The following is a 27,079-nucleotide window of genomic DNA, read 5'->3' on the forward strand; positions in this document are numbered from 1 at the left end:
TTAGGGTTTTAACTGGCATTAAACTGACAGGGCTCAAAGCTGAAACAACTTAATACATGGTATTCCACAGGGATGGGTGTTAGGTCCATTTACATTTTTCAGTAAACGGCATTTAAATCGATTTCTATGTAATCTTTAGGTGATGATACAAGGGGCAGCTTTTTTGAGCGATGTTGATTGGGCACTTTCCCATTGAGAATGGGAAACACATTTCTATCTGGATACTTTAGATCGGTCGTGGGCCCTGTGTCTCACCTGGTTGCCCGTTGACGGCAACATTACCCAGCAACATTGCTCAAAAAGTTGCCCCGTGTATGATCACATTTAGTGTATCTGGTTTACACTAGAGCACTTAAACAGAAAATAAATATTTGATGGAGGATTTGACAGTTATGCGCACGATTCATTTTGAGGATGTGCCTGATATGAAACAAAAATACAGTGAAATTGACATCAGGACCAACCTGTTTGAAATTACCATTGGTCAACGGTTGCGTACATTCAAGAAAAAATTAAGATTTGCTCATCTTTTGGTTTTATGGGACCATCACAATAAAGCATTAACAGATATTAAGCTCTACTAATACTCTAAAGAGAATTGGTTCAGCCTTACGTATCGTTAACAGAATGTCTACAGGTGACCATCAAAATAAAGTGTTACCAATTTTCTCTTCTATTTCCTTGTGGTGCATCATTCTTATCGAAACTGTCTCTACACTCTAGTGTTTAAGCAACCTAAAAGCTTCTTGACTTCAAGGTAACCAGAAGCCATATTAACTTAATCAATATGGTAATCTGATTCAAAAACCTTAAGTTGGCTGGCTTGAAGCCAGTAGCAGCAATAAATATCCACCCCTGAAAGGCACCATACATCATGAAGGTTTTGTAGTTCACAATGTCACTCGAAAAAGATAAATGCAGCTGAGATAATGCAGCTCTGACCTTAAGCTGTGGCGTGGGGAAAATGTGGGTCCTCTACAAGATGTTTTGTTTTTACCATGTCTTGATGCAGTTACACCGTTCTAACCTACAGTCTAATGGTGCGGACTTGTCATTCTGCTTTTATTTATAGTGGCTAAATACACTACAAAACCTGGTCTAATGGAGGCAAGGGAAAAGAAGCATTTTTTATCGCTATGAGGGTCCAATCCAGGTTTTACGTGGTCCCAGCAGTCCTCTGCCTCCCAGCCATGATGCAGTCAAGCAGAGATGGGCTAATTTAATAAGCAAATCTGCTGCGGTTTCCCTTTATGAAGCCAGTTTCATTGAGAACCTTCCACAACACGTAACCACAAATGGCCAGGGGTTGATGGGATACAAATGGAGAGAATAACTTATTCACATAAAACCTGCATGCCTGTCAGCAATGGCTACATGCAAAATACATTTCAGGTGAGATGCTATGTTTGCAAAATGTATTGAAGAATTTATTAAGATGTTTTTTGAATTTTGGTAAATAATAGTCCCCCTGTAGTCAATAATTATTTCCCTTAAAACTCATCTTTGATAAAAATGACATCCTGTATTTAAATGTTTTTTCCTTGAAAAAAAAAAATGTCTTCATGACTTAAAATAGCTTGAATGTAACTCTAGTCTAGTTTCCCCTTGCCTCATTTAGTATAGGTGGTTCTATGAATATGCAAATTAGCCCCGCCTCCACTCACTCACACCAGCTCAGAGATCCACTCATTGACGTTCACACGTTGACCTGATTGGTTACAAGGTAGTTTGTGACGTCAGAAACACCAGCGATTTCAAACCGCGTTTTAGAGACTGTCTTTGGTTCACTGCAGTTTTAAGGAGAAAATACTCAGCAATGATGTTGACATGAATTTGCACATGGTTTGTCTTAAAAGCATATTAAAAACACCGCATAGACATATAAACAACATTAAAAACTTGATTTTCACCACAGGGGGACTTTAAACCTACTTAAAAGTAAAGAAGAAGAAGCTCTCACAATTTCCAAGTAGACATAACAAATGTGATATAGTCATTCACAGTGCAATGAAACATCTTTATAAATAAATATTAAACTATGTGATTGTTTTTGTCTTACAGATGATTAGATGAAGAAAAAAAGTCCATCACTTTAAAATTATGTTGCGTGCGAATGCCACTAATTCGGTTTTTTTTTTATTATTTTTTTTTTACATTAATACTTAAGGCTAAGGGTTGCTAAAATCGATTTTCTTTAGAATGACAAATGACATTATATACAATGTCATATATGAATACCATTAACAGAATAGCTTAAAACACAAAATAATTAAAGCATGTGTGAATCTGACACATAATAGCATGAAAAATTACTACAGATGCTTAGGTACAGATATTGTTCATGGATTCTTGTAAATACTGGATAAAATCTGTTTTTGGAAGCGCTAATGAACTAGTTTTTGTATACATTTTTTTTTCCCCCATCATGATTTGACAAGAAGCCTAGTAAAATGATGAGTATTATGCAAATGATACCAGCTGTTACTTTGGATGGTAAAGCCTCCTAATAACCCTCTCTCTCTCTTTCTCTCTATTTTTCGGTGTGGACGCGTTCTCTCATCTTCCTGTTAATCCGCCTGGGCACGTGTGTGACACGTCTGTGAGGGGAAGTAGCCTGGCCTGATTAGCGTCTGGTCGAGGGTACGGTTGTGCTGGCTTCGGCTCGGCTAGCAGTGTGTATAGAACTCATTAACTAGCGGTCACAGAGCGCTAGTTCTCCGTCTGAGGAGGCTTGTGTTGGGCCAAATGATATCTTCAAGGTCAAACTACATGCGCTGAGGGGAGCCGGTACACGTCAGGGGACAACAGCACATCATCACGCAGACCTGGTCTCTGCATACAAATCAATGCATGCCCCTTGTTTGTTTGTTTTTCTGAATGTTCTTTAGACTTTTTGCTAGATAAATTCAAGAGTTCATGTCACAACTTTTGGAGGAGTGACAACTGGGGCTTTTTTATAGGCAATATCCGATTTATAAGCCACTCGAGGCTGTGTGCTACAGTGAGTTTATTACAGATAAGAGGCATTCTTTAACCAGAAACCCCTGAACAATTGTAATATCACTAAATATATTAGCTCAAGCTACCAATTATTATATGGCAGCAAATGCAATATGATAATAGACACCATTTAATTTAATATTCAACAATATTTTTAATCTGCCTGCATTGACACCATGAGAACTGAACTGAGCTGGACGATGACATCACGGTTTTCTCCAGAGCGGATATATATATACATATATGTTTTTTACGCTATTTTCTTCTAGACATAAACTATGTTGCATTATTTTCCTGTTATCTCTGTTAAGTTGCTTTGAAACAATCTGTATTGAAAAAAGCACTATATAAATAAAGGTGACTTGACTTAAGTTGACCATTGTTCATTTGCAAGTTGAAGTTATTAAAAACAATAATCCGAATAAAAATTTTAGTGGCAAGTAATATAATTAGTAACTGTGCATTACAGTACAATTGGTGAATTCATATAGAATGTGCAATTAAATGTGTGCATTTCTTTGCATTTTAGAATGAGTTCAGTCAGAATCAGAATTATTTCAAAATAAAGAATAAATAAATGATATTTTACAAATGAGAACTTATTTTATATGCGTGAAGAATAAAAGCAATAACAACAATATGTTACACTTTATTTTAATGTGCCCTATAGTTACAGTGTAAATTAATTAACAACATAAACTTACTATGGGTTAGGTTTAGGGTTAGTTGTATGTAGTTATGCATAATTTATAATTATTACTATAGTAACTACATGTGGCAAGGACACTGTAAAATAAAGTGTTACCAAATAATATTAGAGGGAACATAATTACCACAACATATATAATTAATAATAATATTACATTTATGGAATGGTAGATAGATATTAATAACAATATAACGTCGCTTACAGTACCATTATTGTTTATTTCCTGTATTTTTATCCTTTTTCATATTTATATCCTTTCATGCTTGCTGAAACAGACTTCTGCAGCAAATCGTTTTATGTTTATTAGCCACATTACTGACTATATCAGTGTGTTCACAGCAAAGAGTCCCATTAATGAGCCCAAATTAATTCTGAAGCGATATTAAACAAAGGCTGATGAGAACAGCCCATCATGCATGACTGGGAAGGAGAGAGAGAGAGAGAGAGAGAGAGAGAGAGAGAGAGAGAGAGAGAGAGAGAGAGAGAGAGAGAGAGAGAGAGAGAGAGAGAGAGAGAGAGAGAGAGAGAGAGAGAGAGAGAGAGAGAGAGAGAGAGAGAGAGAGAGAGAGAGAGAGAGAGAGAGAGAGAGAGAGGCAGGGTGACCTAATTCTGAGATGCAACTAAGTGTTGTCAACTATGATCATTTCTCCCCAGGCCCACCTACAAATGAACTCCTGCCTTTGCTGAAACTACATCAATTCTTCTATGTAAATGTGCTTCTTAACAATCTCCTCTCTCTAAGTACATTTCTGTATCCATTTGAGTCATATTAGAAGTCTTTAGCTCAGAGCCTGCAGCGAGTGCAAAGGCCGCTTGTAGTGACACACTGAGATATTGAGGATCAGCATGTTTGGTCAGGCGTGATGGCACTGGCTCATGAGTAAAGACATAGACTGCTGAACAAACGCTCTAGACTTTCGAGAAACATTGCTGAGTTGCTTAGAAAAATGTGTCATTTACTTTTCGTAATACAGTCCCACTTGTAGGACGTTAGCATCTTAAAAAAAAAAAAAAAGTATTTACCTGTTAATTCAAGGAAAATGTATAGCTCTCACCGGCATTGAAATATATCCCGATCACAAACACCTTAAGTCATTTTAATTTTGCTATAATGTCTATGTGATTAAATACTGAACACTATAACTAACGCCCCTATGTTTTTGCATCATTTGCTCAAACAATCAGTTAGTCACATCAGCATAACAAATTTACAAATAGAAGACCTCAAAATTTCACCAGAGCTCCAAAATTGTCTTGACCTGTATATAAACTGATCAGCCATTGAAAAATACATATCAGTATCCACTAAAATTAGTAACAGAAGAAGATATTGGCCAGACAGATTTATGAATAACTACACAGGAACAAATGAGTAATACAAAATTAACATTTAACTACTATTAACTAACAAAACTCTATTAACAGAAAATTCATATTAACGAATTAGTAAATAATAACACTCAGTTGACTGAGGTAGTTCACTATTAAATACACAATTTAAAAAAAAAATGTCATGCCTCCCAGAGGACTACTAAGAACTACTATATACTGGTTCATAATTTAATGAGTAATGCATAATGTATAATTAATTCTAAAGTGAAGATCATGGTAACCTACTAGTAATGACTCAAGTATTACCAAATCTGTCCGATGCAATTTCTATTCAAAACCTTACAAAAACTTCAAAATCTTACAATGACTTCAGTTGTTACTAGAGAGTTATCATGCTTTTCACTTCAGAATACTGATCCAAGTAATTAGTCATTCATTCTGGATGTAGTAACACTTGAGTCATTACTAGTGGGTAACCATGATATTCACTTAAGAATAAAGTAAAAAATGGGCAGCTAAACATGATCAAAGCAGTAAATAGGTTACTTTACAGCAGTATACTGTACATGGCATTCTCAGTCAGTCAACACTATAGAAAGGGAGTATGTTCTGGGATCAACTTCACCGAAAGGAACCACGGACACCCTGCTAACTTATCTCAGACTTGCACTGTGCACAGGTTATTTCACTTCTGCAGCTAATCAAACCAGAGACTTGCATCCTTGTTTCCTCACCAGTGCACCGCTGAAAGATTGCTGCCTGTTCACTCGTCTCAGCGCATTAGCCTCTCTGGAGAGGAAGCACTGCGTTTGGGACTGGCTAGCATAACTGTAAACATTCAAATATTCAAAAGAGCCATATGAAATTGGATAAGTGGAACCATCAAGGTTGAGCAGACTGTTGAAGAAGCTGAAAAAGAGTTTTGGAGTGTATGATTGGCAGATTGTGATTGGTTGTGCAATTAGGTAACAGAGTGCATTAGTGCCCGCCCACTTTTTCAGCTGCGTTGGTTCCGGAAATATTTTTTCCATACATTTTTCCCAAAAGTATTTTTTAAAGCATTATAAGCAATGAACCAAACAAACCAGTTACAATGTCAATCATAACTGTCACAGTCATGTTCAGTTTGTTTTGGTTTTCACTCAGCACATATGTTCCTTTGTTCTAGTTTCACTCATCAGTCACCATGGACACTAACTACATTCTTCACAGCGGTTCATCTTTTAGCTCATCAATACTGTGTATTTACAAAAAAGACAAAGATACAAGAATGTGTACTTAACATCTTTAGTGAGGGAAAGAACTACAATCCCATGAAGCATTGCAAAAAATGATATAATTGAATAAATAAAAAAAGTCAATATAGTTAATCTATAATAATATACAATATCCTAACCCAAGACGCAAACTAATAATGCATAATATACAAAACTATAAAGTCCATGTATCATAGATTGAGTGCCATATATATATTCAAAAGTAGAGATGTAGTAGTGTGTAGAGTGCATACATTGCTATGCATATATTTATATTGAGCTGCTCATATGCATCTCTTTTCAAACACACATCCTTGCTTCTAAAATATACATTTCCAGAAATATGTGCGTAGATGATTGCACAACCATTAATCATTATAATACACCACAGTGCGGTCTACGTTACAGCTCCATGCACACGATCCAGCACTAGATGACTCAGTGTGGGTGAGGATGCTTTCTGGGGGGAAGTGGCGTCTTGCTTTGTGAGTCTTGGCAGCCCGGTGTAATCAAATGTTCCTGGAAATGACTTCCTGTCCTGTGAGATGGAGCCGAGGCTCCATGCGAGATAAAGACTTCTCTGCCTGTTACGGCAAACGCTGTTTTAATAACCTGGCTTGACTGGGCAGAGCTCGATTGACTGTCTTTGATAGACGCCACTGTTATATCGCTGAGGAAGACCACACTAAAAAACATCTTACGGTCATCAGTGGATGAATAGACCTTATGTGGGCCAATTCGTTTTTAACACTTTAAAGCTTAATTAGTCAAATGAATTTAGCATTATGCATCTTTTTAATTAATGAAATGAACTTGTATAAACAAAAGTGATATGACAGTATGTGGAGAGTGAAGAATATTTTTGTTCATTGCTAATCTTTGTCAATTTGTCAAATCTTTCGTCTTTAGGTTGATTCCCCTAAATAAAGTGTAAACACTGTTGTGCTTTCAAAACATTGCACTGTTTGTTTGAACATCCTGACCTGGCAACACTGGCTCAACCAATGGTGTGAGTTTGGGGCGGGACTCTGTGTTTGATCAGCCAATGGCAGATGAGGAGTTTGGGAAACTTGCTTGGAAACAGTCATTATGCAGTTTGGTGAAACCTCACCTTTAACTTCAGAGGTTTACAGAGGTCAGTGAGGATTTGGAAACTAAATGCTAGTGTACATGATCAGCAGCTGAGATTTTACTGTGATCTTATCCGGTGATCGTGCAATCACTCTGCTCTGATCTGCGATCGACATGGCCAAGGAAACAGAGGGACTGCATTTATATGCAGCAGATGTCGGCGTCTCCATTATATCTGATCACAAAGAGCAATCAGAAAGGAGACTGTGGCTTGATGAGAACTCCTCTGCCAGACTCCCGACCCAGACTCCAGTCCTCAACGCCATGACATCATTCACCTCTGCTGCCCACTGAGATTGCTTTCAGGTACTGCTATATTTAGTCACAGAACAGACCAGGAATACTTTTGAACCGAAGAAAATTCTCAAACACCATAGGATATTACAAAATTCTAAATTGGTTGACATGACAGATGATAATAATCAAAGTGTATAAATATGTGTAATTGTATATCAACATAATTATATTAATATATGATTTATAGCACTTTATCACAACAGATAACTCACTCTGTCAATGTAATATATTATGTAAAAGTATATCATAAAAAATAACGACTGAATAAAATGAATTACCAAACCAGCAAAAACATAAGCATGATCTCTCAGCATGTGTGATGCATCATTTTGAATAGCCCAGCATGCTATATCTTCACTGGTATTATTGTCTTGTCAAATCTGCGCTTCAAGGAGCTAGTGATAAAGCTATTAGTCACATAAAGACTGGGTGATACTGGGTGCAATAACTGTTTTTAGATGGATCAATAGTCTTATCTGTCTGTCGATGTCTCATACACTGTGAAAAAAAGAAAAAAAAAGTGAGCCGCTCTTTCACAGCGAGCAGCACAACGCTAGACGCTAATCAATACACCAGGCGATAACAGAATGCTTCCAGAGCCATTTAGCACAGTCTTATCACTCTGCGGAGTGCTCAACCTGTCAAAATATTTTGTGGTGGGGTGGCACAAGGGAACATTTCATGCCTATCAAGGGGAACAAGCTTCTGCTTTTCAAACCAAAGAATGGCAGTTTTAGGAGTCACTCTTTCAACAGTGCAGAAGTGTGTGGCAGTCTGAAAATAATACAGTTATGTTAGTAAGCCACTATAAAGCTATTATGACTTTCACAATTAGAAAAGTTTGATTAATTTTACTCTACTGGTTAATGATTTGTTTCAATGAAACAAACCTTTTTACATCACAGTTTTCCAATGAAAATGTCAATGTGTATATTAAAATCCACTTAGAATCAAAATGTAATCTATTTTCATTATATAGATTCTTAGTGTTACTGTGATAGCAGTTTGCATTCAAAAACTTTGAAACAATGTTCCTTATATTTTTTTACTCATCTCTCTTTCTACTCTACTACTCTACTCTAGGTCCATACAACTATTGTGACATTGACAATTGGCATTGAAAAGTTCAGAAAGTTGATTGATGACTAGATAAAAAGCAAACGATTAACTGATTCATTTTGGGTCATCACACATTCTGCATTTATTTTTTCAGTGAAGAAAATATGTTGCTGAATTCTGCTTTTGTATGCCTATAGTTTTGAATGTGTGATATTAACTGTCTCAAATGTTGCATTATTTTGGTTCCAACATGTCATCCTCTTCACATTTTTGTTTTGCCTGAATCATCACAAAGAACCAGCTTAGAAAGATTTGTACGTGAATCGCACCATTACCACTGACAATAGTTCCTGTCTCGAAAAAAAGATTTAAGCAACCAAGGAGCATTCTGCCAATTTTTGAGCACAATAAAATACCATCCGCTCATGTGACAACAAAGAAAACCTTGGAGGATATACAATCAGGAAAGGCTTTCACACAATTCAACACCTCAGCCAGAGTGAACCTGGATAAATAAGCCTGAAGAGCTGTGGAATAATAAGTAGCCAGCACAACACAGTACAGGTGAATCCCACGAGAGCCGCTTCAACAGAATCCACTCCTTTTAACAAACTAAAGCTACGCAAGGCAGGGTGGAAAAAAATCAAATCAATGTCCTTGAAGATGTTTTTTTTTCTCTTGAGAGCCATCTTGAAAGAGCGGCTCTACCCGTACTCTCTTGTGTTCCATTTTAATCCTACTAGTCCTGTTTTCGTTACTCTCTGCTTTTTCCCCATTTATTTTTTCCCCCTTTTGCATCTCTCTCTTTTCACTTTCAGGCAGTGACTCATCTGTCAGAAGGAGGGGTAGGGAAAGATGGCGTAGATCCAGCTGGGGCCCACCCTACGGGGGGTCTTCTGTGCCTGCACCTCTTTGCAATAACAACATCTATCTCCATTTTCCTGCAAGCTGACCGGTATGAGGGCACTCTCAGAGCAATTAAAATTCCCCAGGTTTTCACTCTTGCCACATGCTTAACTGTACTGTGCGAACGTACCATATGCTTCAAGATGGGCGATAGTGCAATTTGGAGCCCGATGGTCGTCGAGATCCCCATAGAACAAAGAGGGAGAACAGCTGGCTGCCTCGCCATGGTTGGATAACAGCAAGTCAACCTGTTCAATCATATGCCACTCTTGTTTACCGCACCTTATCTTATTTGGTTTGTTTGCTTTATCTGGATTAAACCCGTAGGTAAGAGGGATGGGAATTTCAACCTACTGCTCAAACAAGCTTAAGGCATCGATACGAGGCTATTTTTCAAACCTGGCACTGGAAATACAAGGAAATTACCTCTCACAAGATACCACCTCAGAGTGAAGAAATAAATTAGTTGCTGCTGGGGTTTTAAAGAGCTAAACATGAGCCTAAAGCATAATAACAGAACCATTAGCCCACCACAATCTATTATCTTTAATCTAAGACCAGCTATTGGCTAAATCCTAAATGATGGTATCCCCTGTCCTAAAGGACCATGCTGAGCTTTCAAATGCAGCTATTTCTCTCTACAAAATGCCATGGGATCAAATCCCCCTGCTGGCAGCCATTCAAAGGAAGTGACGGCACTGCATGGCCTGTAAACGGCTTCAGTGTGGCTCATGTATCACAACCCTAGCAAGGTCAACAGAACTCTGCTCTAAGTGTTGGTCCCACAGAAGGGATGAAGTTAACATTGCCGGTGATAAAGCTCCAGTGTCTTAACCTCCGGAGGGTAAATTCAAAACATATGGGCCCATCCATTGTGAAAAAATTTGTATGTGACATGTTCAAGACATGGAGGGTCTTCAGAGGTGTTTAAGGAACATGACTTATTGAGATGTTACCACGTTAAAGGTCAAGACAGGTCGTCTCAGTGAAACCAGATTGTATCTAGTTGGCCACCTTTCACATGGACCAGTGCTTACTGAATAGTTGCTTAATGACCAATTATGAAAGTCTTATGAAAGTTACAAAGGAGATTTCTTTGAACATTCTTGATTATATTAGGTATCAAGTTATATTAGCTCATCTTGACTGACAGCATCATATTGCTTCAATCTATAGCCATATTTAGTACATTTTATTTAATTGTAAAGCCTTTTGTTTTGCTGTAATTATAGATCTATGCACACAAATCATGGCCCAAAATAAAGAAGAAAGGAATTAGCGTATATACAGTACTTCAATTTAAGACACAGTCAGTGATGACAGATATGATCATTATGTATAATGGGAAAACACCTACAATGACTTACTGAACAAAGAGGTGCATTATTTCGCTCAGAAGTACTATTATGAAAGTCACCATTTTCAATCATTTCATTGGCTTTAACTGGGAAATATAATCAAATATAACATTGACCCATGTCACTATCCATCATTCAATTAAACAGATCTTCTGAATAGTTTTAACTCTAGAATTGTTTCTCCTCTCAAAGGAGAGCCAATATCAACTTACTTCAGCAACCTAAGCACGGGAAAATCACTGAGGTAAGAATTTCCTTACAAAGAAATTGATCTTTAAACACGCCAACAAGAAGACTTCCTTGTAGAGTAGGTAGGTTCACAGGAAAGCCTGATGTTCATTAGTTGATTATTAATGAAGCACTCCATTATGTCAGCCCCTCGTTCTGCCAGGTTTCAATGCAAAACAGACCTAGCCAGGGGAAAGTCAACAGAGCCAAACCTATCTGCCAACTGTTCCTGTCCAACTACCGCCGCATCCAAACGAGAGCAAATGATTACAACATCTGCAAGAAGCCTGCCCTTTAACTAAGACAGAAAATGGTCACACTCACCTCCCCGGACTGCGGCAGTGTCAGCTTAGGAATTTTCCCTTTGGTCCCAGCCGTGCTGCTTTTGGTATCCAGCAGACCTCCAAATGGCACACTGTTGTACCCTTCCACCAGCTCCACAGGGGGTTTGAGCTCTGGGGAGTCGTTGGGGACCTGGTCTTGGCCGTCCATGGGCCTGACGTAGGCAGTGGGTTTCTGCTGCACAGCACTGCTGGGCTTGCAGTGGAGACCTTGAGGAAATGTCGGCGTCAAGAGGCCGCTAGGAAGCAGGGACGTAGAAGCCATTGGTGAGTTTGAGCCATGGGAGCACGAGTCCTGCTCAGCGGGAGACTTTCCGAGGCCAAGCTCGGCTGTGGCTGTTCCTTTGCCAGACTGCTTCCTATTGGAGTGTGATGAAGTTGTAGGTCCGCTGGGATTAGGACTTGAGTCCTCTTGGTCCTGATCATGTCTACTAGAGGTCTGCTCATGACTGGAGTGCTTTCCCCGGCTGACCGCTTGAGCGGTCTGGGTTCCACTTGAACCGTGACCCCCTCGTGACCATTCTGAAGACCGTAACTTTTTGCCTTGATGTCCATGTACAACGCTAGAACTTGGCATGGTGTTGGCAGGGGGTGGGGGCATAGAGGTGCTGTGGCCTCCAGGTTGGGAGGGAGCAGCTCGGCTTCGCTGAGCCTCAGGGAAAAAGCCTGGCTGGTCGGGTTTCTCCACTGGAGTCTGGGGAACAGAGTTCTTAGGAATGCCTACAAGGTGACTCTGGTTGGAATGGCTAGTCAGAAGCTCCTTCATTTCATCATAATTTCCAAGTGTGTTTTGGACCCGGTTGGCCAGAGCATCCCCTTTGTTAGTCTGAAAGTAAGAAAATAAAAACTATATGAAACAAATGTATAATTCAGCCATATTCCTAACGAAGGTATTTTAAAACAGTTCACCCCAAATAAAAAGAAAATTCATACACATGGGCCATATTACTTATGCTCTATATCCCCAGTTTCCTAAAGTCATGTAATAGCTTGGTGTGAGGAAAAAATCTAAATGTAAGTAATTTACTAATAATATTCACCTCCACCGTAATCTTAACTCAAACATGGTGCATATGGAGCAGGCTGGACTGAAGCAACATCAAACATCACTGTTTTTTGAGTGCCTCATAATCAATGAATAATGAAAATAATTTACTCACATAAAGCTTGAAATTATGAAGACTTGGAAAAAGTTACTTGTATACTGCTTATAGATGTTATTAAATGGAAAAGACATGGACATTTTCTATAAATAATTTTTTGTTTGTTTGTTTGTTTGTTTGTTTGTTTGTTTGCATTTCATAAAAATAAATAAATAAATACAGCATACCTGTATGAAATGACATGAAGGTGAGTAGATAAGTACAGAAGTTTCCTTTTTTTGATGAACTATCCATTTAATAGGAAGAACAATCAACTGTATTGCAAAATGTCAATGGACTGGAATATTAATCTAAATTGGTTATAAGATAAAATATAAAGATAAAACAATCCACAACACACCAACTGCTCAATAACACCCAAAAGTAACGTCATAACTGTATTATTTTTGTGAATACCAATTCAGGGAGTGAAGCCTTCTCAATATGGACAGCTCTAAAGACTGTGTTTGTCAGTATAAAGAACCAGAGTATTTATCATGAGCTTTAGCTGACTAGACCATTAACATAGTTTTGAGATGCAAGCCAACTCTCCATTTGATGTTAGTCAATATTTATGAAACCAGGCAACGTGTGATCACAGAAATGGCGAGACGCTGTATTTAGAATCTATTCAGAATGTTCTGTTTGTGTGCCATTCCTATCCGTGCCTGTGTACTGATTTCCATAAAATAATGTTTGCAAACATCTCCTGAATTTAGTGCAGGCATAAAGATACAGTATTCTCCTCTCCAGAAATATCTGTCCAACACTGGTCTGCTTTTGCTCACAACAAGAGTCCCTTTATAATAATCGTTATCTTTTAGGTTTTGTGGCACATCATTAGTTGCACAGCGTCCTACAGAAGAGAAGCATGCTAGCCCACCCCCCCACTGATTATTTGCATAATAAGCAACATTCTTCTTAATGTTCAGGCCTTTACTCTCGCTACATTTACATCTTTTCCTTTATTCAAAGCCTCCTAAGTATCAGCACCCTAATTTTAAAGAGTCTGAATAGAGGTATTCCAACAATGAATAAATAAATGTGTGCTTCTCTTGTACACTGATACAATTAAAGGCTACGTTAATCCCAGGAAGCAAAGGTAGAGAGAAAAATCTATTAGCATTCTCCATTCATTTCACATGTAATTGCTACATTAATAACAGACAGTACAGCTCTTCTAAAATGCAAATGCATCTGTTATGGCTTTCAACCACATAAACAGTCAATAAACAAATAATGTTAAATGATGCACGACCACAGCATGGCATGCAAGGCTATTATAACAGTGATGGAATTATGCACTGGACTGTTAACATGTGACCTTATCTGATTCTAGATCTTCTCAGCCTAACTGACCTCTGACCTGGTAAAGCCTGAACACTAATGTCAGCAATAAAACCTTATTGACTAAACGGTTAACTGCGATTGAATAAGACATTTTCAAAAAAGAATTATGAATAAAATCAAATATATCCTGATAGTGTACATAATAGTTTACAAGCACAAATAGTTTGATGAAAGCAATTTGTTTTGTATTTATTGATTGCTTTATTAAATCATTAAATACTAGCCAGCAGATTTTCGCTTGCTTTATATCCCAGCAAAATCATGATTTGCTACTTGCTATTTATAATTTAGGGGGAAGGAGGCATGGTCCTTCTAAAGTGCATGATGGGACAAAAGTTTAAACATGCCCTTGTGGACAAGATGAGTCGTCAAAAGTTTTAGAAAACATATTAATATCATTGAAGCAAACACAATTTCCATTTCAACTACTGATCCTTGTCATTTTAAGGACTTTTCCCTTTCTCACAATAAACAATTGTGGTAATATTTTGGGTCATCACTTGCGCAATTTAAAACCTGGGTCCACTGGCATGTCTCTGCGTCCTCACTATACTGACGACATGAGTTGCGTTCTCAGACAGTCTTTGGATGGGAATGTGTGCCAGTGTGGGCTCTGCTCCAGTGTTTTTAAAGTGAAAGATCTGAAAGGGACACTCTTGAGTGAGAGGAGTGGGTGAACCTCCCAGACGAGGTGCTTCGGTCAATGTGAGGGAAAATCCATCTGGGGTGCACACAAAGAGCTGTTGTGTGAGCTCGACTGCTTGACTGAAGCATGAGAATGCTGGACCGTGGCCAGACACACATTCTACAGCTCGGGGGAAGGTGAGAAAGAGAGAAATACTCTTATATTAAGCGTTAATTGCTGACATTTTCCGTTCAAGGTTTCTTAAAATGATGAATAAGCCATTTATGAAGGATTAATCGTGTATTTAAATTGATGGTTAAGGCTTTTACTAGCCAATTAATGTGTTTGGATATATAAACACTTTAAAATGTCTAGTAGTTTTAGGGTGTGTTCACACTTGTAGTTCGGTTCGCATGGTTCATTTGGTCCGGACCAAAAAAAAAAACTTTTAGGGTGCTTTCACACATGAGCGTTTGTTTCGGAACCTGGTGCGTTTTCTCTCTTGGTTCGGTTTGTTTATGCATATGTGAACACGGCAATTGCGCTCGAATCCGCACCAAAACAATCGCTCCGGGACCACCTGAACGATGTGGTTTCGGCCCGATTGCAAACAAACTCTGGGGCGATTCACTTGTGGTGTGAAAGCAATCAAACCCAACGGACCAACGAACCAAATGGTATTATATATCATAATGGGAAATGTGCTATATAAATAGCAGTAGTGAGCACATTAGTAGTTACCACAGTTGAAAACCAAAAGAGCACCTCTTCATCTAAAAATGTTGTGTAATCTAGACAATGCTGGGAGATCAAGAGAGAGAGAGTGCGTTTACATTTACTGTAGTGTTAATACGAATGCAGTTTAACAGCTGCAATGACGGCTACATTTGTATAGTGTTTGCGTGTGTTTCGACATTTATAAAGCCACAATAATCTCATGGAGCGAACCTGACAATCATCTTGATGGATGACGCAGAGACCAATAAGACCAAACGCTGACCAATAAGAGGACAGTTACTCGCATGTGACTTGCGTGAACACATTTTGGTACGCTTTGAAAGGTTGCCTTATTAAAGAGAACCAAACCAAGAAGAAAATACAACATTGTAACAAATTAAGTACCTGTTTCGGAACAAAACAACAATCTATATGTGTGAAAACGCCCTTAGTCCTGGTCCGCTTAGCATTCAGTTTGGCATTTTTATCACCGAACCTAAAGGCATAGGGATACGTTCACAACCTGATTGGTCGGCTTTTATGACGTATTACCTATTTTGAGACGGAACTTACCGAACATCCAAAACAATGCTGTGTGCTGGGATAAATGCATCAATCATATGCAGGTTACTCATATTGCATACAACAAAATCATTTCATATATCTCAATACAGATCTCAAAAATTTTACACTGAGCAATAATTTTCCTATATACCAAAATCTGCACACCATGTTCCATTTCTTATCCAATTTAACCAATACCAAAATGATCTGCTCCACCACATTTATGTTATTGCTCTATACTGTATATGTTCTTCCTCTATATAAACAATCGTCTCATCTGTGTCTATTTTAATTTCTCTTAAAATATTTTAAGAGAACAATGTGAAACAATGTTGATACACAAAAGAGAAGCACCTTGACGGTAAATATTTAACAGCCATCAAGCTAAAAAAACATTGCTGCCTTTGATATACGTACACTATAAAAGTGTGACAGTGTTAAAATTCCTTGATTCAAGTATTTCAGTGAGATCATTCACTTTTTGATTGTGATTTTCAGCACTCCGAAGTTTTAAACGATACGAGAGACTTTGTAATGGGCCATTACTTAATTGCCTGGAAGGAGCATCTTGGGAAAAAGGGCAGCATTCTTCTTCCCCTCGTGGCCTTCTTTACTTCAAGACAAGGAGAGATTACGTACTTAAACATACTTAAGTGCTTCAGTGTCAGCTGCCTCTTTAAAACACTCCACAAAGTCTTGATAAATGCTTGTAATGACTCATACAGACTTGAATTGTAAAATACAGCCCTGTGGCAAAGCAAAATCCGGCCAAAATGAATATATGAACAGTTTCATACAAGCAAAAGAGAAGTCAGCATCATTTGATTGGTATACGTCCATGCCTGTGTGTGTGTTTGTTTGCTTGCTAAGGTGTTAGCAGCAGTGTAAATGCAGTTTAATGGGGTCATATTAAAAAGACACTGTGTGTTCTAGAGATTTGGGTACTTGGGCGCTACCACTCTGCGCAGGCTATTCACACGCACAATGAGAGTCTTTGTTTTCCTCAATTGCCAGCCCTTTCCAACTTCACCAGAGAATCCTCTGTATTTCAAAGAATTTCCCTTAATGGATGTTAACAAGAACCTCAATATAAACAATTGGTTCACTCGTGAAAACTGAATCAGATGCATTCGCGAGCTGACACGCTCGATAGGAACGTTAAATGACTGATGAGTATCTCATCACGCAGTAGATTTGCATTGGCTTGATTTAAGTTGGAAAAGTCTGTATCCTTTATTGCAAATAAAGCAGTGTTTCCATGCCATATGTTCAAGCGAACGAAAAAAGGAACTTCCAGCAAAACCGGTGTTAAATAAAGTATAAATGGAGGTTGTAAACATTGGGGAAGCCACAGTTTTATCAAAGCTATCTTACGACCAATTCGCACGTGTGAGTACGATGTGGCTAATTCGTACGATTTGTCTAAATTTGTCTAAACCCCAGTGATGGGTAGGTTTAGGGGCAGGTTAAGGGGTAGGTCATTTGTACGAATTCATACGAATTAGCCACCTCGTAAAATACGTACGAATGGCGTGAGATCGGTTTGGTTTTATTAAAGTCCGGGTGAATCGGAAGTTGCAACCGACTTTACTTCGGTGTTGTGACGTATTTCCAAGTGAAACGGAATATTGAATAGAGGGCAAGGTTTTATTTTAGCGCAAAGAAAATCTCTGTGTATTAACTTGCACGAGTTAACTGTTCACCACAAGACTAGTAATATGCGCTAACAAAGTAAATAGTGTCAATTTTGATTTCATAATTCAAATAGGAAGATGCAAATCCCGTTACAAATGATGACTCAACAAATGATGTGAGTTTGGAACAGATCATTGAAAGATCAGATGGGGGAGTGTCTGGGAAACCTGTTTGAAAACCTGTTGAAAAGTCATTATTATTATTATATATAGTATTATCATTATTAGCCTACTGCTCTGATTTTACAATCAAATAACGTAATCTCAAAGTTACATATTCAAAAGATATCGCTGTTTAAAGCTGAAGTGAAATGTTGAGTGTAGCTGTTGAAGGTAAATTATATTTTAGGCTTAGTCACGATGCTCAAATCAAACAAACAATGACTACGTTTACATGCAGCCAATATCCGGGTTATGGTCGGGTTAGGGTCACTATTTGGGTTTCTGAAACATTCGGAATAACGCGTTTACATGCGTGAGCAGAGAGAGTTACTCCTGTATACATGGAATTTACAATATCCCGATGTAAACGGCGACGCGCGGTTAGCGTCTGGACGTACGGACTTCCTTAAGACGCAATATGCGTCATTTCCGATTCTTTTTCCTGTATCCAAAGGCAACAACAACAGCAGCAGCACGCGGATAATGAATAGTTCGGGGCAGATAGCGATCGCCTTTGTTTGCGCTTTCCTCCTCGCTTCAAAAGTGTGGTGCTGTGCTGCGTCTCGCCATGTTTACCTCTACTTCTTGTTTACTTCCGGTATACTGCACGCGGGTTTCTGTATGCGCCGTCCCTACTCAAAAGACCAAGATTCCTTGCGAATAGAACATGCGCAGAACACAAATCAATGTCCCTTTTGATGGGGATATGCCGATACGCGTTTACATGACCAAATATTCGGGTTAGAAAGGGGGTACCCCAGGTATAATATCCGGGTTTTTACTAACCACACTTTTGGAGAGAGGAGGAAAGCGCAAACAAAGGCGATCGCTATCTGCCCCGAACTATTCATTATCCGCGTGCTGCTGCTGTTGTCGTTGTCTTTGGATACAGGAAAAAGAATCGGAAATGACGCATATTACGTCTTAAGGAAGTCCGTACGTCCAGACGCTAACCGTGCGTCGCCGTTTACATCGGGATATTGTAAATTCCATGTATACAGGAGTAACTCTCTCTACTCACGCATGTAAACGCGTTATTCCGAATGTTTCAGAAACCCAAATAGTGACCCTAACCCGACCATAACCCGGATATTGGCTGCATGTAAACGTAGTCAGTGAGAGAAAAAAGTGTGCTATTTCAGTATGTGTTATTATGTTACAATAGTGCAAAGTTATAGAAAGTAAGGAATAATTGAAGTTGGGACGTTGAATTATTAGAAAAATAAGAGAGAGAAAAAAGACCTGAAGAGTAAATCCGCTTGGTCAATGCCTTTAGCTTTAGTTGCTAGGTATTTATTCGCTTGCTCAATATCTCTGTGCGGTTTGTTTCTTTTGCTGTTGTAGGCTGTAAGGACCTTTGAAATAACTGAAATAATTTGACGATGATTCATCAAATCATATTCATTTACTTCATCAACAGCGCACTATCACTAAAAATGAGCAGCACTGCACAAAGATCTGAGTATTCTCATCTGTTAACATGAGTGCCAAAAACAATTACACTGCTGACGCTTATGCTGTGAAAAAGGCCTTATGGGTAAAGTTATACACAACACAACTTGTAAAAAAAAGATCTTATAGAGAACCGGAACTAACTGTTGTATGATTACTTATAGATGTCTCTACATTTTAAATTGGTATAGGAAGAGTACATCTTCCAACACACTCAAGTTTAACTACTTTAAATGAGAAGTAGACTGTAGTCTGTTGTTTCTCAACACTGTGTGTTGCGTGTGTGGCTCTGTGTGCATGCTGTCTCTCCTTGACAAGACATTGGCAGTGTTTACAAAAGAGCCTTGTGCTCATCTGCTGCGAGCACTCAGGGCTTTTGCCCCCCGGCCAGAAAACCAACAACTGCGATGGTAATGAAGGTGGCAATACCTCCAGATCTCAGTGAAACAGCATGGAAACCTCAGCAGCACTCAAACACTACACCCACACAGCACACATTTCTTACTCTGAACGACGGCGCTGTCAGGGAAACGTCTTTGCAATAATTCGATATTTCTTTGCCAGTGCGTGCGTCCTGTCTGGATCACACAAAGACAGGAACAGCAAACAGCAGTGGTCTACAGAGCCATTAATGCTTCGGATGAGGGGTCGATGCTGAGTCAAACGAGAAAACTCAGACTACACATCATTTAAAATCAATAGAAGATTGGTTACAGAGAAAAGGCGAACAAAAAAGAATGCGCAAGGTGAAATTCCATCAAGAAATTACGTTAAGGTCCACTGATGGGGAATTTGCTTCTGAAATAGCTTGGAGTCAACTTGGAATTAAAAATGACCCTATTTGTTCTTCAGTGCGTGAAAAACGCTCTCATTCATTAAATGTGTCAAAACAGTAAAAACTGTGCGTGGACATTGTTAAAAGCAGTCTTTATATGGACATGGTGCATTTTATTCAGCTTACTAAAAATTCCCTCATTTAGAATAATTTGAACATAAGACTGATTAGAACTTGATCAGGTGATCTTTTCAAGATTTCTGTGACACTGAAGACTGGAGTAATGGCTTTGCGATCACAGGAATAAATTACATTTTTAAATATATTACAATATAAACCAGTTAAATTAAATTGTAATAATATTTCACAGTATTGCTGTTTTACAGTATTTTTATATTATTTATTAAATAAATGCAGCCATAAAAAATAAAAAATTAATGTTTCAAAACTTTTGACCGGTAGTGTGTGTGTGTGTGTGTGTGTGTGTGTATATATATATATATATATATATATATATATATATACATATATATATATATATATATATATATTTAGAGATACACAGATATAACATTTCTCAGCCGATGCAGATACCGATAGTTTGGTTTTTCTCTCCCAAATAATGCTGCAAACAACAGAGAACCCTCTCATTTGGTACACTATAATATTAGTTGCAATTAACAACAGAGGTATTATATTAAACTGCTATTTATTTTCAGATATAATAATTACATCCAAATAAAAACTGAAATGTTTTTTGTTGACATCTTTCCTTGTTGAAACACTGATTGAGTGTTTACATGAGACTCGATATAGATTTCGGTAAATTGTACTGTATCTTTCAACATACCTACTGATATTCATGCATGTTTTTCTAGATATATTGGAAGAAAAGACTTGCGCTCTGCTTGAACTGAGGCGCTACAGCGATCTGTCACACCACATTTAAGAGCATCAAAACGCCATTTATTGTTTGAATTTCATGATAAAATGGACAGAATTTGAAAGATAACACTTAGTTTATTTTTAGAAATAACAAAGTACAGAGCTATTTGCAATTATTGGAGGTGCGCTACAAATAATGTTTAGGCTAGTATAGGGAAAAACTGCAGACCTGGCAACCCTGGCTTGAAATACGGGTGATTCATAGGGTCAAATAGAGCCTGCTTTTATGTGGCTGTTTTTGCTGGTAATGCGTTATTGTCGCATTAACTTGCCCTAAATTCACACATTTTTGCAGTAGGACACGTGTTTCCGCACACTTTTGATTGACAGGATATAATCCGCCCTGATCATTGGCTGTTTTTAATCAATTGGCCAATGGCCGATAGTGAAAATAATAGCTTTTATTGGCCAACACATCTGTACATCTCTAATATATATATATATATATATATATATATATATATATATATATATATATATATATATACACATACACATATATGTCATGACCCCTTTAACATGGACAATTGACCACACCTCTAAACTTTTATTAACATCTACATCATATGTTTGACAAAGAATTATACAATGTATACAAGATGTATACAATCAAGCTCTGTCATACTCTTTATTTGTTGTTGTTGCTGCTGAATATCCAGTTTCATTTAGAAATGCATCACATTATAAATAAAATGTTTGACGTTGACTTTAACGTCAATAAAGGTTGTTGCATCCTCTAACATGAATCATCCATAAGAACACAATCATTAAAAGTAGATATAATTGTCGATGACGAAGTTCATAGTGTTTTTGTACTGCATTCATTCCTTAATTAGGAACAGAAAAAAACACTGTCGCTAAGTGAACCTGGTGGCAAAAACAAGGCAACCATAACAACAATTCCCACAGAGTAGAGCTAAATACACACTCGAGCACAACAACTTCAAGTCACTCCCGAGACCAAGCATTAGACTGACTTTATTAAATTCAGACGTACTATCCTTTCTACGCAATGCAGAACTAACCGCAAAAACAACCTGGTAGGCAAAAAGGAACAAGGTATTGTGCTAGCATGCACAGCTAGGCGTCTTTTCGCTCACTTAGTGCGTTTGACTCAGCAAGTTGTTTGAGGTAGAGGGTAATTTGGGAATATTTACCTTGGGGCAAGAAAAAAAAAAAAAAGAAAGAAAGAGAAAAGTCTCTCTGTGACTGGGACGGTAAAACTCTTGGAGCAGCTCCAGAGGTCTGACCTTGGCTGGCTGAAAGCTTTTAAAAACAGCCTTGCACAGAGAAAGCATGTCCAACAGGAGTGAAAGGCCACGAAGGGACACTGGGGGGGGAAGGTTGATGTGGGAAACAAGCAGAAGGGGCGGCGGGGGCACTCGAGCTACGGCGCTAGCACCACTGGAACTGCTTTGAAGGTGCCAAGCGATCTGGGAACCAGTAAATTAGTCCCAAATAGCTGTTAACGGCACAGTTCCATTAAACAGGATTTAGGGGGATTAGCTAATAGCAGCCTTAGATGAGTGTTTGGGGGGTGGAGGGCGGCAAAGACTGGTTGGCGAGGGAATAAAAAATGAAGCGCTCATGTCCTAGCTTTCAAGAAGAGGAAGGTTCATAGTGACTTATGACACGGAGAAAGCCTGTTAAAGGGATATTCACCCAAAATTAGCCCATGATTTACTCACCCTCAAGTCATCCTAGGTGTATATGACATTCTCCTTTCAGACGAATACGATCTGAGTTATATTCAAAAATGTCCTGGCTCTTCCAAGCTTTATAATGGCAGTGAATGGCCGTTTATGTTATTTTTAGTCCATAAAAGTGCATCCATTCATGATAAAAGTGCTGCACACGGCTCCGAGGGGTTAATAAAGACCTGAAGCGAAGTGATGCGTTCGTGTAAGAAAAATATCTAAAACTTTATAGACTAAAATAACTAGCTTCCGGCAGATGGCCGTACGCAAGTCGACTTACGCCAACAGAGTAACACTTGATGATGTATGACGTAGGATGTAGGAGTAGCGTAAGCTTTGACGCCTCTCGTGGTTCAAACAAACAGGGCTGGGCAACAAACTCAAGCTCCTCTGACATTTCTCTTTGAAAATTCTCGTTTTAGACTTCGAATTCGTGACTGGTGTTTTGTTTTGCTCTATCCTCTGCGCTTCCGTGTTCATCAATGCGTCATGCGTCGGTTCAAGTGTTACTCTTTCAACGTAAATCGATGCGTACGGCCGTCTGCCGGAAGCTAGTTATTTTAGTCGATAAAGTTTTGAATATGGATATTTTTCAAAACAGAAAAAAACATTCACTGCCATCATAAAGCTTGGAAGAGCCAGGACATTTTTTAATACAACTCTGATTGTATTTGTCTGAAAGAAGATTGTCATATACACCTAGGATGGCTTGAGGGTGAGTAAATCATGGGCTAATTTTCCTTTTTGGGTAAACTAAATCTTTAAATATTAAGCGCAATTATGGCTATTTATCGTTTCTGAGCGAACTGTTTAACTTTCGCTCCCATTTTGGGGGCGTACTCATATTTCCGTAGCACTTTTCTTGTTAATCTTTCAGCGTCTTCTGCGGCAGCTTGCTCTCACAGTGCTCCTGTCTGGATCCTTCATTGTGCTCTGCTCCAGTGCCCGCTTTGAGCTCCAAATCCCTCTCACATTTGACAGGACACAGTGAGTCGAGTTCAATGCACAGCACATCATTCAGGATGCAAGCACACAGCTGCAGCGAGGAATGCTGGGACAGCACATTCCTGTGGGCCAGAAACAATTACATTCTCTATGCAAACTCACTCAGAAATTGTTTGAGCCTCCATTTCACATCATCAAGAGAGACATTTTTTTTTCCCAGTACAGTGTACATGTCCAGTGTCTCTGCACACTTAAGCCATAATTAAACAGTCTATTTTTTTATTTTTTTATTCACATATTCATATTTCTTTTGCAAAGACTTTTAACAAATTGGAGGCAAGGTGATTTTTTAAATAATTTTTAATTGAGTGTCTTTCAATTTTATACAATTCTCACTAAATGTTCTAATTCCGAGTCATTGCAATATGTTATTGTACATTTTCTCTCACCAGGCATACAGTAAATCCTCAAATAACAGTGATGTTATTAACTCAATTTTTTTTTTTTTTTTTACATTTAAAAAAATCTTTAATTAAAAATAAAGCTGAAAAAAATAATAAAAGAAAAGAAAAGGAAACGAAATAATGAAAAGAAAAAAATAAATAAAAAAATGAAATGATGAAAAAAAAAACGTAAACCTTAAACACAAATGAAAAATGTTGCCTTGGAAACTAAAATTACCACAAAAAAAAAAGCATTTTCTAAACTGAAATAAAAATAAATTATGTATGTATGTATGTATGTATGTATGTATGTATGTATATATATATATATATATATATATATATATTGACAAGTACAACAATAATAATAAAATAATAATATTATTAATAATAATAATCAAAAGCACATAACATTACTAGCTACTAAAATTAAAATTAAAAGTTAAAATGTTAATAATTATCTATAAAAAAAAGTTAAAAAAAAAACATATTTTTATAGACATTACAACACTTTTTTGTTAAGTTAAGATGGTAGCATTTACAATAAGGTTCCATTGGTTACTGGGCAGTATGTTGGTTACAGTATTTATTAATCTTTGCTCATATTAACTTATACAAATACAGCTGTTAGTTCGTGTTAGCTCAGATACGTTACATTCTATTAACAGATACAACCGTTGATTGTAAAAATGCATTGTAAATGTTGAAATTAACATTAACAAATATTAATAAATGCTGTAATGTTTATTCTTAGTTCATGTCAACTAATGCAGTTAGTGATGTTAACAAATGGAACCTTATTGTAAAGTATTACCATTAACACAGATAGCAATTAATGCTCACTATTTTTCAAAATGCATTCTGGGAATTTCAAAGGAATGAACAGTTCAGTGCACCGGACAGCCCTAGAAACGGCACACTCCTTGTCCAGTGCACTTGTGGATTGAGACAAAGCGGGGATTCAGTAAGAATGAATTGTGCCCATTCATTGCGCTGTTAATTTGCATGTGCTGCCTGTGTTTGTCTTTTTGTGCCCGATTCACTAAAGAAATTACACAAATCAGGTAACGCCGCACACGCGCCCACAAAATTAGTGCCGAATGCAATTTTCACTGCGCAATTCCCTATCTTGCAGTGCTAGATTACAAAGGATGCGGCAGAGCACACAAACCAGCACCACTGAGATCCACCTGAATCAGCTCTTTAGAATGCTGAAAGTGTACACACTTCACCTCACGTTTGGATATATGCCCGTTTATAACATTTTCCTCCATCATTTGATGAATAACTGCCATGATCAATACAAAACATAAACAAACATCTCTTTTCAATTAAATTCATTTCACCCCCTGCTTTCCTAACACCGCAACATTAATTGCACCAAGCAAATAGCTCTGTGTTTTTATGAGTAAATCTATAATAAGTCTAATTTACACAAAGGGAGGTAAGTTTGAGCTGACAAGAATGACAATGATTTACTCAAGACTCAAGGCGGGTTCTATTTTTGTAGTGCAATGCCACAAACAAGTGCTCTTGGTTTAATCTGAGTTTTGTTTTCTAAACCATTTTTCCCCTTATTTCGCTTTATAGGACAACTGTGAACTGAGTGACAGGAAAGTAGATTTAAAGGTAGGGTAGGCAATTTCGGAGAGGCTAGCAATAGCAAGCTAGCTTTGAAAGCATAAGATCCCACCCTCCCTTTAGAGTGTATCCAAAGCCACGCCTCCTTCAAAACACATGAACACACACAGCCAGAGCAGAATCTGCAAAGCGTCACGAGACACAAAGTTAAATTACCTCAAGTCTCAACATTACAATAATAATGAATGTAAACAACTCACAGAGCTTTAGTTGTACCACCTGACTGCTGCAGATTTGTTTCAGCGTTGATTGTGCTGACATAGGAATGTATAAATCCGAGTCTGAGGTCGTGAACAGCTCCGGGTAGAACGTCACGGGTTGCCATCTTGTAATTATGGTTACGACATGGCGTGAACGCAGCATAAGCTCGTTGTTTTGGTTCAGGAGGAACTGTAAGGCGGTGGATGCTGTTTGTTTGCGATGCTCGGTGACTGACGTCTGTCTACAACTCTTCATAGTCTTACAGAACACCTGTGATGTCTGCGCGAGCAGAGTGCGTGAAGGTATAAAAATGCATGTTGACAACATGTTGATTAGTGCATTCATACTGAATGCAATGATTGGACAAACATATTTTCGATCCTGAGACTTCCACAGGAAATATACTGTATGTACATGTTTTAATATTTAGACCACTTTTATTATTGATTCCTATCACGATGTGAAGAAAGTTTCAACCAGGTTGACACTATATATACACTCACCTAAAGGATTATTAGGAACACCTGTTCAATTTCTCATTAATGCAATTATCTAATCAACCAATCACATGGCAGTTGCTTCAATGCATTTAGGGGTGTGGTCCTGGTCAAGACAATCTCCTGAACTCCAAACTGAATGTCAGAATGGGACAGAAAGGTGATTTAAGCAATTTTGAGCGTGGCATGGTTGTTGGTGCCAGACGGGCCGCTCTGAGTATTTCACAATCTGCTCAGTTACTGGGATTCTCACGCACAACCATTTCTAGGGTTTACAAAGAATGGTGTGAAAAGGGAAAAACATCCAGTATGCGGCAGTCCTGTGGACGAAAATGCCTTGTTGATGCTAGAGGTCAGAGGAGAATGGGCCGACTGATTCAAGCTGATAGAAGAGCAACTTTGACTGAAATAACCACTCGTTACAACCGAGGTATGCAGCAAAGCATTTGTGAAGCTACAACACGCACAACTATCAATATGGGCCAACATTTCTAAAGAATGCTTTCAGCACCTTGTTGAATCAATGCCACGTAGAATTAAGGCAGTTATGAAGGTGAAAAGGGGTCAAACACAGTATTAGTATGGTGTTCCTAATAATCCTTTAGGTGAGTG

The 27,079-nt window shown here is 38.1% G+C and overlaps 1 protein-coding gene across 1 annotated transcript in view; it reads right to left on the bottom strand.

Moving 5' to 3' along the window:
• Positions 1-27,079, bottom strand: part of aff2 (AF4/FMR2 family, member 2) — a 227,105-nt gene that overhangs the window by 137,760 nt on the left and 62,266 nt on the right. The window contains exon 3 of the mRNA XM_082178263.1: positions 11,601-12,443. Within this exon, the coding sequence (XP_082034389.1) occupies positions 11,601-12,443 (843 nt within the window). The remainder of the gene's footprint in view (positions 1-11,600; positions 12,444-27,079) is intronic.

Source organism: Leuciscus leuciscus (assembly GCF_965113295.1).
Source record: "Leuciscus leuciscus genome assembly, chromosome: 8".
Classification (NCBI taxonomy): Eukaryota; Metazoa; Chordata; class Actinopteri; order Cypriniformes; family Leuciscidae; genus Leuciscus; species Leuciscus leuciscus.